General features: G+C 49.4%; 3 protein-coding genes across 3 annotated transcripts in view; 1 reads left to right on the top strand and 2 right to left on the bottom strand.

Annotated features, from left to right (window-relative positions):
- Tmem116 (transmembrane protein 116) overlaps window positions 1-667 on the bottom strand; it is a 39,870-nt gene extending 39,203 nt beyond the window's left edge. The window contains exon 1 of the mRNA XM_029533816.1: window positions 543-667. The gene's annotated coding sequence lies outside the window, so the exon portion shown is untranslated. The remainder of the gene's footprint in view (window positions 1-542) is intronic.
- A 202-nt stretch (window positions 668-869) lies between these two features.
- Erp29 (endoplasmic reticulum protein 29) lies at window positions 870-8,118 on the top strand. The gene is made up of 3 exons (XM_021187221.2): window positions 870-1,145; window positions 5,680-5,818; window positions 7,311-8,118. Exons 1-3 carry the CDS (start codon window positions 999-1,001, stop codon window positions 7,808-7,810), a joined length of 786 nt encoding a protein of 261 aa, XP_021042880.1. The 5' UTR covers window positions 870-998; the 3' UTR covers window positions 7,811-8,118.
- A 4,776-nt stretch (window positions 8,119-12,894) lies between these two features.
- Window positions 12,895-13,296, bottom strand: part of Naa25 (N(alpha)-acetyltransferase 25, NatB auxiliary subunit) — a 49,546-nt gene continuing 49,144 nt past the window's right edge. Inside the window, exon 24 of the mRNA XM_021187216.1 lies at window positions 12,895-13,210. Coding sequence (XP_021042875.1) covers window positions 13,088-13,210 — 123 coding nt within the window. The 3' untranslated portion in view covers window positions 12,895-13,087. The remainder of the gene's footprint in view (window positions 13,211-13,296) is intronic.

The following is a 13,296-nucleotide window of genomic DNA, read 5'->3' as shown; positions in this document are numbered from 1 at the left end:
AAAAAAAAAAAAAAAAAAAAAAAAAAAAAAAAAAAAAAAAAATGTGGTGTGATTAAAGATGTGCTTCCCTTCTTGGGTGCTGAGGGTGGATCTTAGATGTGGTGGGTACGAGTTCCGGGAACAAAGAATGTGGATGAGGTTTGGTTTCCAACTCAGAATCTAGCCTGCCAGTTTGTGCTGGCTCACACAGCCTGCTGGTCACGATCCCTCTGTCTTCTCCAATAAGGAATTCCTTCGAGCCTTTATCCCTGTGCTGAAGACCATCAGAGCGTGCCATAAGCTAGTCCTTGAAACCGGACAGCCCAGCCTGGTCTTTGTCACCCTCCAGCCTCGTGCTGAAATTAGGCCTGTGCCACCGACCACACCTGACCAAAAAAAAAAAAAAAAAAAAAAAAAAAGCACGATGGCGAACAGGCCTTTTCCCAACCTTCTGCGACACGCGAGGCCACACTGCCTAAGTGTCCCCGCGGGCCTGACTGGAGCTGCAACCGGGGGTCCTCAAGGGCAGGGCAACGACTACCAGTGACAAACAGCTGACTAACCGAGGGAGGCGGCGGGTCTCAAGGGACCGCAGGACGGCCCAGCGCAGGGAAGGCAGGGACGCCGCCGCCACGTCTTCTTCCGAGGCGAGAGAGACGGGAACGAGGGGAAGGGTCGAAGCGGCGCCTCGCGCGACAACGCAGCGGAACCCGGCTTAGCCGAGCGGCGCCAAGTGCGCGTGCGCGGCAGGCCCGCCCCGCCTTGCCCGCTCTCCCTCCCGAGGCCCCGCCCACTCGTCGCTCCGTCCACTGCGCATGCGCAGCCGCTCCCTCTCTCTGCCCCGCCCCTCCGCGGCCCCTCCCTTCCACCCGGGAGGCGGCCGGAGCATCTCGCCCTGGCCGTGGCCGCGTGCGCTCCTGCGCGCCGCCGGCGGGACGGCCCTCCCGGTGACGTGACCGCCCACTCGGAGCGCTCCGCCCGCAGCTTGCCCGTCTCTCCCGCTCCCACCATCCGGCGTGATGGCCGCCGCCGGGGTGCCTGGCGCCGCTTCTCTCTCCCCACTGCTGTCCGTGCTCCTGGGCCTGCTGCTCCTCTTGGCTCCGCACGGCGGCAGCGGCCTGCACACGAAGGGCGCCCTTCCCTTGGACACAGTCACTTTCTACAAGGTAATGAGGGCGCGGAGCGGGAGAGGGGTCGTGCGCAGGTGCAGACAGACGCCCGTGGCAGCGCGCGCCCACGGGGACGTTAGGCCCCGAGGGGTGGCAGCAGCAGGTAGTCCTTGGGGACCATCCCTAGACAGTCCCACCATCCTATAGGCCCAGTGTCGCCAGAGCAGGGGCGCACCCTGACCACCTGGCATCCTTGCAGCCCCGGCACTCGCTACATTTTTTTTTTTTTTTTTACACAAAAAAGCTACCAAAAGCGCAGTCAAAGGGAACTAAGTGTCCCGTTCCCTGTATCGACGGGGGAAGACAATGACGGGAAAGATCCAATCCACGAGTCACAAGTGGAAGACCGGAGGGCGGGGCGAGGTCGACGCTCCTAGGCTCTCGGATGGGGTGGGGGTGGCCGAGAGAACTGGGTTAGCAAGCCAGTCTGCTCCTCCTCGGTGGATGGATTGTAGCGTTCTTGGCCATGTGCAAACCGGGTTCAGGCCGCACACGGGCCCCCCTACAAAGGGCAAGGGTTAAAAAGGGTGCATGCAGGTTTCCCACCTGTAGAGAGCATCTTGTGGGCGGGGGTTGGGGGAGCGGAGAACGAAATGAACAAAACTCGGTCAAGGCACGAAAGAAACTACACCACCCTCAGCAATTTTACTTATTTTTTTAAAACAAAAGCTGTTTTCGAAGGCTGGGTAAATGGACGGTGGAAATGTTGCTGGCCGAATGCAGGGGCCTCTGTGGACCCAGTTCCTCGTGCATGCCTCCACCAGAAGCTTCTCAGTTCCTCTATTGGGCTAGCTCAGCCTAGAGAGACGCGGTCGTGTCAGAATGTGTCAGAATGAGGAACTGAAACGCAGAAGGGGACTCGAACGGCGCCTGTGTCGAGGGGTTGGACAGGGCTATTTTGGAAAGGGTTGCTGTTAGGACCCCTACACGTGTAACCCATTCAAGTTTTTTTTATAAAAAAAAAAAAAAAGAAAGAAAGAAATTTAGCATCTTATTAGTCATCCGTCCAACCTCTATGGCAACCTATTAATACCATAGTCCAAGTGTGAATAAAAAGGACAGTTTTTGCACCGTGGGTTTAGTCAGTTGCTGCTTCTCCATCTTTTAAGGACCTGCCCTGATGGTGGCATTCCCCCACCCCCAACCCCACAGGCCACCCGGCAGCACCTTGAGATTCTACTTAACACAGTAGCAAGCCCTATAGGGAACGTCCCTTATTCCATTCCATCTCAGTTCCTAGTCATTTGCCCCCTTTTCCAGTCTGCTCCAGGCAACACAAGCTTTCTCTGACTGCTCCTAGCTCACAGTTCAGTCCATCCGCCGAGGCCCTTCCTTGTGACTGGAACATTCTTTGCCAGCTCTGCCTCAGGTTAAAGGGTAACTTCTCTGGTCCCCTCCCCGCTTTCTCGGCTGCCCAGACTGGCCTGGTGCTCTCTTTGGCACCCGTTAGGGCACTCCTTGCAGGTTCTTCAGCTTCTCATTCATACTTCATAGAAGATGACATGTTTATGAAGTACCTGATGTGATTTTTATTTGTTTTTTTGGTTTGGTTTTTTTCTTTGTAACTTTCGCTGTCCTGGAACTCGCTCTGTAGAGCAGACTGGCCTCGAACTCCCAGAGATCCACCTGCCTCTGCCACTCTCCCTAGTGCTGGGTTTGAAGGCGTGTGCCACCACTGCCCTGAAGTACCTGATGTCTTTTTTTTTTTTTTTTTTTTTGGTTTCTCTGTCTAGCCCTGGCTGTCCTGGAACTCACTCTGTAGACCAGGCTGGCCTCGAACTCAGAAATCCACCTGCCTCTGCCTNCCAAGTGCTGGGATTAAAGGCATGCGCCACCACGCCCGGCCTGATGTCTTTTTCCGACTCTCTACACAGCATGCTAGATGAGCTGCGCTCACGTGAGGGAACAGGTGTCCTCTCCAGTCTCTCCCAAACGACAAAGGGCGCCTCCTGGTGTTTTGTCCAGGAATCTTGTTATATGCCTTGCCTTTCAGTGATCTCCAACTTGGCTCTTTTGACCATCACTAGAAAGCTTCATCAGAGAGGCCCGGTGTTGGTCACTGCTGTGTCTGTTTAGAATGGTGTCTGGGGAGTGATGGGCTCTTAGCAGATTCTTTTTCAGTGAATACAGAATTTCAGCCAGTCATGGTGTCACACTGGGGAGGGAGAGGCAGGAAGATCAAAAGTTCAAGGCCAGTCTAGGAAACTTAATGACCTTTTCTTAAAGCCAGTGAAGGACCTGTGAGATGGTTCAGCAAGCTTCCACCCAGCCTGGTAGCCAGAGTGCGTTCAATCCTCTGGACCCACGTGGTCAGGGGGAAGAACAGATTCCCACAAATTATCCTCTGACCTCAACCATCCCACGGTACTCACACGCATAAACACACATACAGAACACCACTACTGCCTTCTGTTAGCCATAATCTCCTTTCTACTTCAGTGGCCAACCATCCTGTGGTTAGAAATGTATGCCCCTGGGTAGGGATTCTGTGCTGGGCTTTTGATACACCACCCTGCTTCAACCTGCCCTGACTCACAACCATGCAGTGTCAGTTCTCTAAGAAGCCTTGGGTTCTGTTCATTCCTCAGTGCCGGCCACCTGCTAGACATGGGGACTTGAGAAATGCACTAGAACACAGGCATGGTCCTTACTCTTAGAAAAATACACATCTTAGTGGAAAGCACAGGAAATAACCAAATACGGTTTCCGAGCATTAAGAGAATGAAGCAATGGGTGACTAGCATAGTCCTGTCCACTAGAAGGGAAAACTGAACTGAGCCTTGAGTGACAGAAGAAGCCTCCACGCAGAAACAAGGCCAGCTGGGCCACAGGGATGTGCTCTGGTTTATATTTTCAGTCTCTCCTGCTGCTGGGCCCTTAGAGCTCTGGACTTTTTGGTGTCAGTGACCTGTTCCGATGGCGTCTGTCTTTCATGTCCCTGGGCAGTGTTAATATCCTTAAATGTAAAACCAAGTGAATGTCAAAAATAATAAGTTTTTATCTTCAGTGTTTGCCAGTGACAAAAACGACAGTTTGGGACCACTGCATTACAAGCATGAAAGGTTGGAGGAGGTGGCAAGAGAGATGGCCCAGTGGTTAACAGCAAACACCATTCTTGCAGAGTTCAGTTCCTGGCTGCCTGTAACTCTAGCTCCAGGGGGATCAAGCACCCCCTTCTGGCCTCCTCTGGTACCTGTACTCAGATGCACATAGCCACACATGCACAGAGAATTAAAAGTAATTGTTTTAAAATTGAAGATGAGAAGGCAAAACTGCTGACCAAGGCCAGCTGGAATCGAATCTGTGTGCTCAAGCAGAATACATGTGTGAACATTCAGGGCAGTGCTATTGACAATAATAAGAGGAAGAAACAACTCAAGAGTCTGTTACTTGATAGTGTGGTTTACTTGGAGGGAAAAATATCCAGCATGCTAAGCAAGGTGTGCTGACACGCACCTGTGCACTTGGGAAGCCAGTGTAAGCTAGCCTCAACTACATAGACCCTGACTCCAAAAGAAGGGGGAAAGGCTTGAAGTACTGTCATGTGTTCTAATGTGAACACGTTTTAAAAACATGGTAGCAAAGAAATGCGATACAGAAGGCTGTGATTCCGAGCAGACAAACCAGAGATGGGGTACAAGGAGGGTAGGGACGGAACTGTTCAACGGGTATAGGTATTCATCATTGTTGGACAGGGTCTTCCCCGTGTACAGCAGCTGACCTACATCCTGTCCTGCGTGCTAGGATTATAGACAAGCACCATTATACTTGGCTGAACTGGAGTCATTTAGATTGTGAAATATGTCATTAAATTAACTTTACCAGTTAAAATTCTGGCCTCTGGCCAGAGAGATGAGTCAGCAGTTTAAAACACCAGCTACTCTTCCAGAGGTCCCAAGTTCAAGTCCCAGCAACCTCATAGTGGATTACAACCATCTGTAATGACTTTAGATGCCCTCTTCTGGCATGCAGGTTTACATGCAGATGAGAGTATTCATATACATAAAACAAATCTTAAAAAAAATTCTGGCATGGACAATTTAAGACAGAGAAATTGCCACAAGTTACTCTGGTCTTAGGAGCACTGACAAAAGTCTGACCTCCACAGCTAAAGCAGCCTGATTGGTTTGGCTGTTGGCTTTTAGCAGATTTGTAATTTGGTGTTGACTGAGAAGGACCTCCTGAGATGGCAGACGTGTCGGGACAAGAGCATGCATAGGTCTCCTAGCATTGGAGGGAAAGGTTTACACACAACTCTGTCTTTTCTTGTTTCTGTCCTGGAACTCAGAGATCCACCTACCTCTGCTTCCTGGGTGCTGGATTCAAGGCGTGCACCACCACTTCTGCAGCAGTCTTTTGCTAGTGGGAACTTAGACCGAGTGTGACACACAGTAAAGCAAACATGTCCTAGGCTTTAAGGGAATTAGCTTAGGACAGGTTTCCCTGTGTCTTAAACAGGGGACCCTTGGGAAAGGGGGTTAGCCCTCAATGTTCCTAAACACCCAACTCGCTCAGCTCTGTGCGCCCTCAGGTCATTCCCAAAAGCAAGTTCGTCTTGGTGAAGTTCGACACCCAGTACCCCTATGGAGAGAAGCAAGACGAGTTCAAGCGTCTGGCTGAGAACTCCGCCTCCAGCGAGGATCTCTTGGTGGCAGAGGTGGGGATCTCAGGTATGGACAAGTCCAGGATGACTGGGGACGGGGACTAACTAAGTAACCCTCTGAACTATCCCCTAAGGGACCTGCGGCAAGCTGTGCCCCAGCATGTGCTGCCCCAGAGCAGCCTACAGATGATGCCTGGAGAGAGCGAGTGCCCCTCTTCCAAACCTCCCTGCCCCACGGAAAGCTTCCCTCAGAACCACATCCCTCCCTGTAAGGCAGGGACGGGAGTGCCTTCCTCTTGTTCTTGTCTTTCAGTTTGTGTGCCAGTTGGGTTATGGTGGGTAGCTGGAATGAGCCCAAGCCACCACTAATTGAAGGGCAGTTTCTGCAAGTGTGGTCACCAGTATCTAGTGGTGACAGCTCAGAGATCCGAAGACACCAGATTTCAGTCCTGTCTGGACTGTTACCTGAGCACTAAGATCACGTCAGCTGGGAGGCCTGCAGCTCCAGGACCTTCCCTGTGTCCTCCCAGCTGTGGACTTCAGGCAGTAGAGCTAGCTGACTAGCACACTAATCCAGGGCAGCTAGACAGTTGTCTCAAGTCCCAGTCAGTTCCCTCAGAGCTTGGTGAAGAGCAGCAGTAGGCCGACATTGATCTGGGGACTACTCTGGGCCAGACCACTGCTCCTTTCCATGAGTTCTGTTGATATCTCTGTGAAAGAAGTACTGTGGCCTGTCATCTGCATCGCAGGCCTAGGGCCTGATCCTTAAGACTTGATGGGGCAGTTAAATGCCAGACCTAGGGGCTGGAGATAAAAGAGCAGTTAAGCTGCTCTTCCAGAGGACCTGGGTTCAGTTCCCAGCAACCACATGGTGGCTCACAAATGTCTGCAGTCTGTTTCCAAGTTGAAACCCTCACACAAACATACATACAGGCAAAACACTGATGCATAGAAAAGTCGTTAAAGAAAGAGGTGCTGGTGAGATGGCTCAGCACTGACTGCTCTTCTGAAGGTCCTGAGTTCAAATCCCAGCAACCACATGGCAGCTCACAACCACCCGTAATGAGACCTGACGCCCCCTTCTGGTGCGTCTGAAGAAAAGAAGACAGACTTGGTGTCTGCTCCTCGCCTGGGGACTGCCACTCTCTCGTCTTGCTTCTCTGTGCAGACCAGGCTGTCCTGGAACTCAGAGATGGGTGTCAGCCACCACCACATACTTAACACTCCACCCTTCCACAGGACTCTTCCTCAGCGGTCTCCCTATAGTGTCACAGAGCTTGACTGGGCCCTTACACCCACAGGCTCTGGCAAGTAATGGGCACGATATTCAGAAGATACCCCCCCCCCCCAAAAAAAAAAAAAACCAAACAGCCAAAAACCCCAAGGGAAGCTAAGCATCCCTGAAGGGCACAGTATAGCTGCACAGCTAAGAAGAGAACTCAGACCCAGGTCTCTGGTACAGCCTCACATTCAGCTACCCCTGAGCTTTGAGTTCCCCCCTTCCTCAGCGGGCCCTGTAGCAGTTCTGCTAGTTCCTCACCTGTGCTTTCTGTTCGCAGACTACGGTGACAAGCTGAACATGGAGCTGAGTGAGAAGTACAAGCTGGACAAAGAGAACTACCCAGTCTTCTACCTCTTCCGGGATGGAGACTTTGAGAATCCTGTGCCGTACAGTGGGGCAGTTAAAGTCGGAGCCATCCAGCGCTGGCTAAAGGGGCATGGGGTCTACCTGGGCATGCCTGGGTGCCTGCCTGCATACGATGCCCTGGCAGGCGAGTTCATCAAGGCCTCTAGCGTAGAGGCCCGACGGGCCATCTTGAAACAGGGACAGGATGGCCTCCCAAGTGTGAAGGAAACGGAGAAGAAGTGGGCTGGCCAGTACCTGAAGATCATGGGGAAGATCCTGGACCAAGGTGAAGACTTTCCAGCCTCAGAGATGGCCCGGATCAGTAAGCTGATTGAGAACAAGATGAGTGACAGCAAGAAAGAAGAGCTACAGAAGAGCTTGAACATCCTGACTGCCTTCCGGAAGAAGGGGGCTGAGAAGGAGGAGCTGTGACCGGGCACAAGGGTTTCCCGGGGGGGGGCAGGAAGGGAGAGCTAGCTACCTGCCTGTGGGACTGTGGGACCCCTGTGGGGTGGAAGGGGCGGTGGAGCAAAGCAGGCCTGAGCCAGAAGCCTGTGCCCCAAGTGTGCCTGGACATTGATGCTGTTGAGACCATACTTAGGGCATCCCCAGAGCCAGCCTGTGTGCTGTCAAGATGGCTGGTGAAATGCCCCTGCAGGAGTTGGTGCTATAGAGGGAGGTACTACTGCCCAGGTCCTTGAAGGGTGTAATTCTGATCAAATAAAAGTCTGTTTTGGTTAGATGGGTTTCTTTTCAGATGATACTTTTGGCCTACGACCAGAATTCAGTTTTGAGTATAAGCTACTGTTGTGCATTCTATTCTGCAAGACCCTTCCTTGTACAAGGCACAGCCTTACATTTCCATGGCCGCCCATGTACGGTGAGGTACAGGGTGCAGTCTATACTCTGACCTTATGTGAAAAAGCAACAGGGCATCATGTTTCTTATCTCTATAGAGCAAGCAAATTCTACTAATGTACAGTCTGTAGGATTTATACAACGAAAGCCAATGTGGTAACATTTCTGTTTTGAGCACTGGGGGGGGGATCAGGGATCAAGGTCAGCTTCGGTGATCTGAGGACCAACCTGTGCTACACCTAAAACTGTGTCAAAAACAAAATCACATGAGCATCCGTTCCAGTTCCAACATGTAAGATATAAATTACTCTCCCACAAAAATCACTTGCTATAAACTCCCAGTAACACCAACTTTTGATCCTCCAGGTGGGGACTGGAACTCCTCGGCAGACACAAGCATGCTCCACACAGTTGGTGGAAGTGTGAGCCACTCAAGCTCCTCCACTTCCCCCAGACTGCCATTCTAAGCGATCTGGAAACAAGGCAGATGAACTGAAGCAAGGCGCACAGTAGCTAAGGCCATCAATGTGAACCATCCTTGCCAGAGTGGCCCATGCCCATGGTATACAGGATTTACACCTCAGGGATGAATGTGAGATCTAGAGACTAGAATTTTAATCTTCAAATTTTCTGTCTGGAGTGCTGCTTGCCTGCATGTTTATATATCCAGTGTACCTGCAGTGCCCACAGAGGCCAGAAGAGAGTGCTGGATTCTCTGGAACTAAAGTAGATGGTTGTGAGCCACTTCGTAGGTGCGAGTACGAATCCTCCAGGGCTCTTAACTGCTGAGCCTTCTCTCTAGCTGCTAATATTTTAATTTTTAGTTCTAATTTTAGTTGTAATCTATTTTGGAATCTCTTTTGGTGCTTCAGAAACACACAGACTTGCCTTAGCTGTTCTGGTTTATATACTTATCTAGGCCAGGCTAAATCTATAAAGAACAAAGTAGTCGCTTCGTTTTTTGAGATAGCAACAGGACCATGGCACTCTACTCCTGAGCCCTGACAGGATGGCTCCGGCTCACTGCAGCCATTTCTAACTTCAGGAGCTCAGGAGCAGAAAGACTAAGTTACTATGCCTTCTATTTCGAGCCGAATGTGTTTTAAGGGATTTGCATGTCATGGCAATGCAATGTCTCCAGGCATTCTGCAGGCAGATGATCCTGTCCAGCAGCACCGGGACAGGACAGACATGAGGCTCTTCTAATGGCTGCCCAGAGTCCTTCTTCACGTTAAACAGCTACATACAACTTAAGGGGATTCCTCAGTAGCCTGAAGCAGTAAACACTGGATCTAATAAAAAGAAATTTGATTCTAATGAACCTGCAATTTTTTTTTCTTCCAAATAGTGTTAAGAGGTCCTTTCTAATTCAGGATCAAAAATGCCATTGAAAAGAGGGCAAAGTGGGGCAGGACAAAGACACCCAAGGCTGTACAGGGAAGCCCTAAGTCCTGGCTTGCAAAAAAGGATCTCAGTTTTAATTCTTATATGGGACCCATGCAATGTTTGTGGGATAGAGACTGGAGTTGAATAAAGCTGTGCCCCCCCAACTTCCCCACAGAGCATGACATGCAGTGGGTAACCCCAAATAACGTGTAATTATATGACTCATCCCATAAGTTTGGCAACAAGGCAGTAATTGCACCTGCAGATCTGCACCATGTCAGGAAGGTTAAGAACAGGAAACCCCACCATGTCAGGAAGGTTAAGAACAGGAAACCCATAGGTGAAGGAAATTCATATGGAGTTAGTTCCTCCCGAAGAGGCAGACAAATCCTGCTAAGGGCATGTACTATCAGGACAAAGAGGAAAACAGCTCCCACCTCCACTGTGCTAGCGACTGCCTGAATGAAACCTTGGGGTGCTTTGCAAGGAGGAGCCTTTGCCTTTGATTCATTCAGATCTGCACACATTCTGACATACGTCAGCACACAGCTTCCAGAAGGACATAGGGGCTCAGCAACTAACATATGGCCCATGACACCTGCTCAGATTCACCCGTTAGTTAAATAATGGGAGTGTGCAACATCTGTTATGCCAAAAACATTAGTTCTGACCTTTAATCTTTTGGGGTTTTTCATTTATTTGTTTTAAGACAACTGAGCATGGTCCTGACCTGATCCTCCTGCCTCCACCTCCTTAAACCTGGATCTGCAGGAGTGCCCCATGCTAGCCCATATTTACAGATACTAGCACAGAATTGAGATGAGGTACACTATTCTGGAAGCTCTAACTTTTAAGACTGAACAAACACGAACCAGGAAAAGTGCCAACTTAAAATAAAAACATTTATGTAGATTATTAGCCTGTCCAGTTAAAGCTGATTTCCTGCCTGCACTTAGTTCTCAAGAGCAGATATCCCATACCAATAAATCACATAAAAGTCTCAACCAACCTGCAGATAAATTGAACCCCTTTTTGTATTGAAAAAGTTGAAATGAAAGACATATACAGATTGAACGTGGTGATTGCAAAATATAATGCAATTTTGAACAATTAAAATTATGAAAATATACAAAATTGATGGCAGCACACCTAGGTTTGCACACTCTCCATCGTGTGGGGACACTACAGAGGACTCACCGTCCACAGCAAAGGAGTAACTGGAACCTGATTCCTGCTTTCCAAAGTCTTGACTTAGGATCTCAGTAGTATAAAAAGCAGTGATTTTTTTTTTCAGTCTGTAAACAGTAGTCGTGGTTTTTGTTATTTTTTTGTTTTTTAAATATCAATTTACCACACAAAAACAAAACAGAACAAAACCCATATAAACCAGAAGAGCAGCAGCATTGGGCCTCGAGCATTCTCCTTAGATGCTAATGACATACAAGCGTAGGGAGAGGCGGCGTACATGTACACAATGTATAGTGCATGACAGCTTCCAAAAGAATAGACTGATAAAAGATATTGGCCATTTCATAATTTCACTCTTTTTACAGTTATCTCAAAATGTAAGAATTAGATCTGATTGAAATGCTACATTTTGTAAGAAAATCCGCAAGTAACAGAGAAAGTGTAACCCCAACATGACATTATCTGTCAACAAGACCAGTGGAGGCCCTACATGTTGGGGCAGGAGACTGACTGGATAGACCATTAGAGCAAGGAGGTATGCCTGAGGGCCATAGCCAGCCCATACAGTCCATACTGACCATCATCAGCTGACAAAGCTGTTTTAGAGCATCTGTGACACAGGACAATTTGAATATCCCAAGAAACATTATTCTAGGAGCCAAGGCAGTGCAAGCAAATGCCACCCAGTCCCATGGGAAACAGGCCACAACTACAGAACAGTGCCACAAGGTGATTTTCAAGGCAAGTCAAAATCAGGGTCTTCAACCCATCTTATTCAAAAAGGCCCTTTCTTTGGGGATGGAACACGTGAGCACATGACACTCTGATGCAATCGTGGTGTAAGCTCCAGCACATCCTACAAGTAAGAGAGTAGTTTGTACACATTTCCTTACAAGTAAATTACTGTTAACCACTATGTTGACTTGTGAATCCCGACAGTCAGGATAAAGGATGCAATGCAAACACAGCCACTCGGATTCTGGCAGCTGGCCTTTAGCTGCTGTCTGCCACCTCTGTGCTGGAGCAGACATGGGAAAGACCAATCCTGACCAAATCATTTTGTCACCTTACAGTTGCTGTCTCTCAGGAGTCAAGTGGCAGGGACAAGAACAGAAGCGAGAGGAGGTTCAGACACAAAACAGTGATGGAAAGCACTGTCGAAGCTCCTCGGCAGGACATCATCAAGAGCAGCTTTCATCTTCTCGCAGACCAGCCTCAAACTGGAGGCTTAGGGACCGGACCTCCAACCTCAGGCGAGTAATGGAAATACACCCGATACAGTTCTCAAATGTCAACAAACACCAATACCAGGCCCACTGTAACATACCTTTTGTCAACCTAACGCTTAAAGCCTAGGTTAAACCCATAATATATAATTCCTTCTGTCCCAAAGCTCCCCCTTAAAAGCACTAGGGTAGTCAATCTGTTTCCAAGCATATTTATGCATTTGTGTATGTGTGTGACGCATGAATCTGCTGCACAATGTGACTCAACGATGACAAAAGTATCAGACTCGCCTGCACACACCACGTACAACCTCTTCCAACAGAAGACCAGCGGGGCTCAGTCTCAGCCGCTTACGAAGTCTGGGGTTGGCTCAGACTTCCTCCTCCAAGTGGGCGAACTCCGACTTCCTCACTGCCCTGAGGCCGGGCTCTCCCAGGAGCGGGGCTGGGATGTCTTGGCTACTGGGGCTATGAAGCCAAAACTGAGCACCTGTGGTCACGTGCGGTGCCCTGCGGTGGCATGAACTCAGCCACATCTCCCTTGAGCCTCGGTGGACCCATCCTGGTTCTGTGGGACCATCACAAGGAGCCTGCTCTAAGGGAGGTCCCTGCTCCCAGGTCTGCTCCTATTCCTGCTTTTTGCCTCATACGGCTAAAGTACCAAACCAAAACTTCTTCCCACTGCATGATGAAAAAGCAACCCACTTGCTCTGAGGTCGATGCTATTCTCTATTGCTGCTTGTATTGAAACGCCCACCCCAGACATTTCTGGTGATGGGAGTGAAGTGGGCTGCTCTTGTTGCTGTCCTGTATGTATGAACAGGTATAAAGAGTGGTAAACCCAGATGAGGGTCCTGCTTCTGGCTTATATACAATAATTTAATTTGTTGTATATATTTAATACCTCAAAAATTAATTCACGATCAAAGTCCTTCATGCATCTGTGAGGAAGTTCTGGGTTAGAACAATGCCAGCCAGGTGTTGTTGTTTGCTGGAAGGTGGTGTGTCGTCTTCTGCTGTGGAACCTTCAGGGCCTGTGGTTCATAATTTCTTAAAGTTTTAGTTTCTTTGTAGTCTCAAGTCTTTTTCTCAGCAGCTCCCCTATCTCCAGAAGCGAGTGCAGGTAACTGCTCTGCACTTTCCCCTGCACAGTCCGGGAAATTTTTCTTTCTTCCTACAAAACAAACAACAAGTAGTCTTGCTTGAAACTCAGTCTCTCAGTTTATAGTGACCTCATGCAGAACACCAATGGCATTTTTG

Source organism: Mus pahari, chromosome 23 (genome assembly GCF_900095145.1).
Source record: "Mus pahari chromosome 23, PAHARI_EIJ_v1.1, whole genome shotgun sequence".
Lineage (NCBI taxonomy): Eukaryota > Metazoa > Chordata > Mammalia > Rodentia > Muridae > Mus > Mus pahari.
This window is presented reverse-complemented; position numbering and strand designations above follow the sequence as displayed.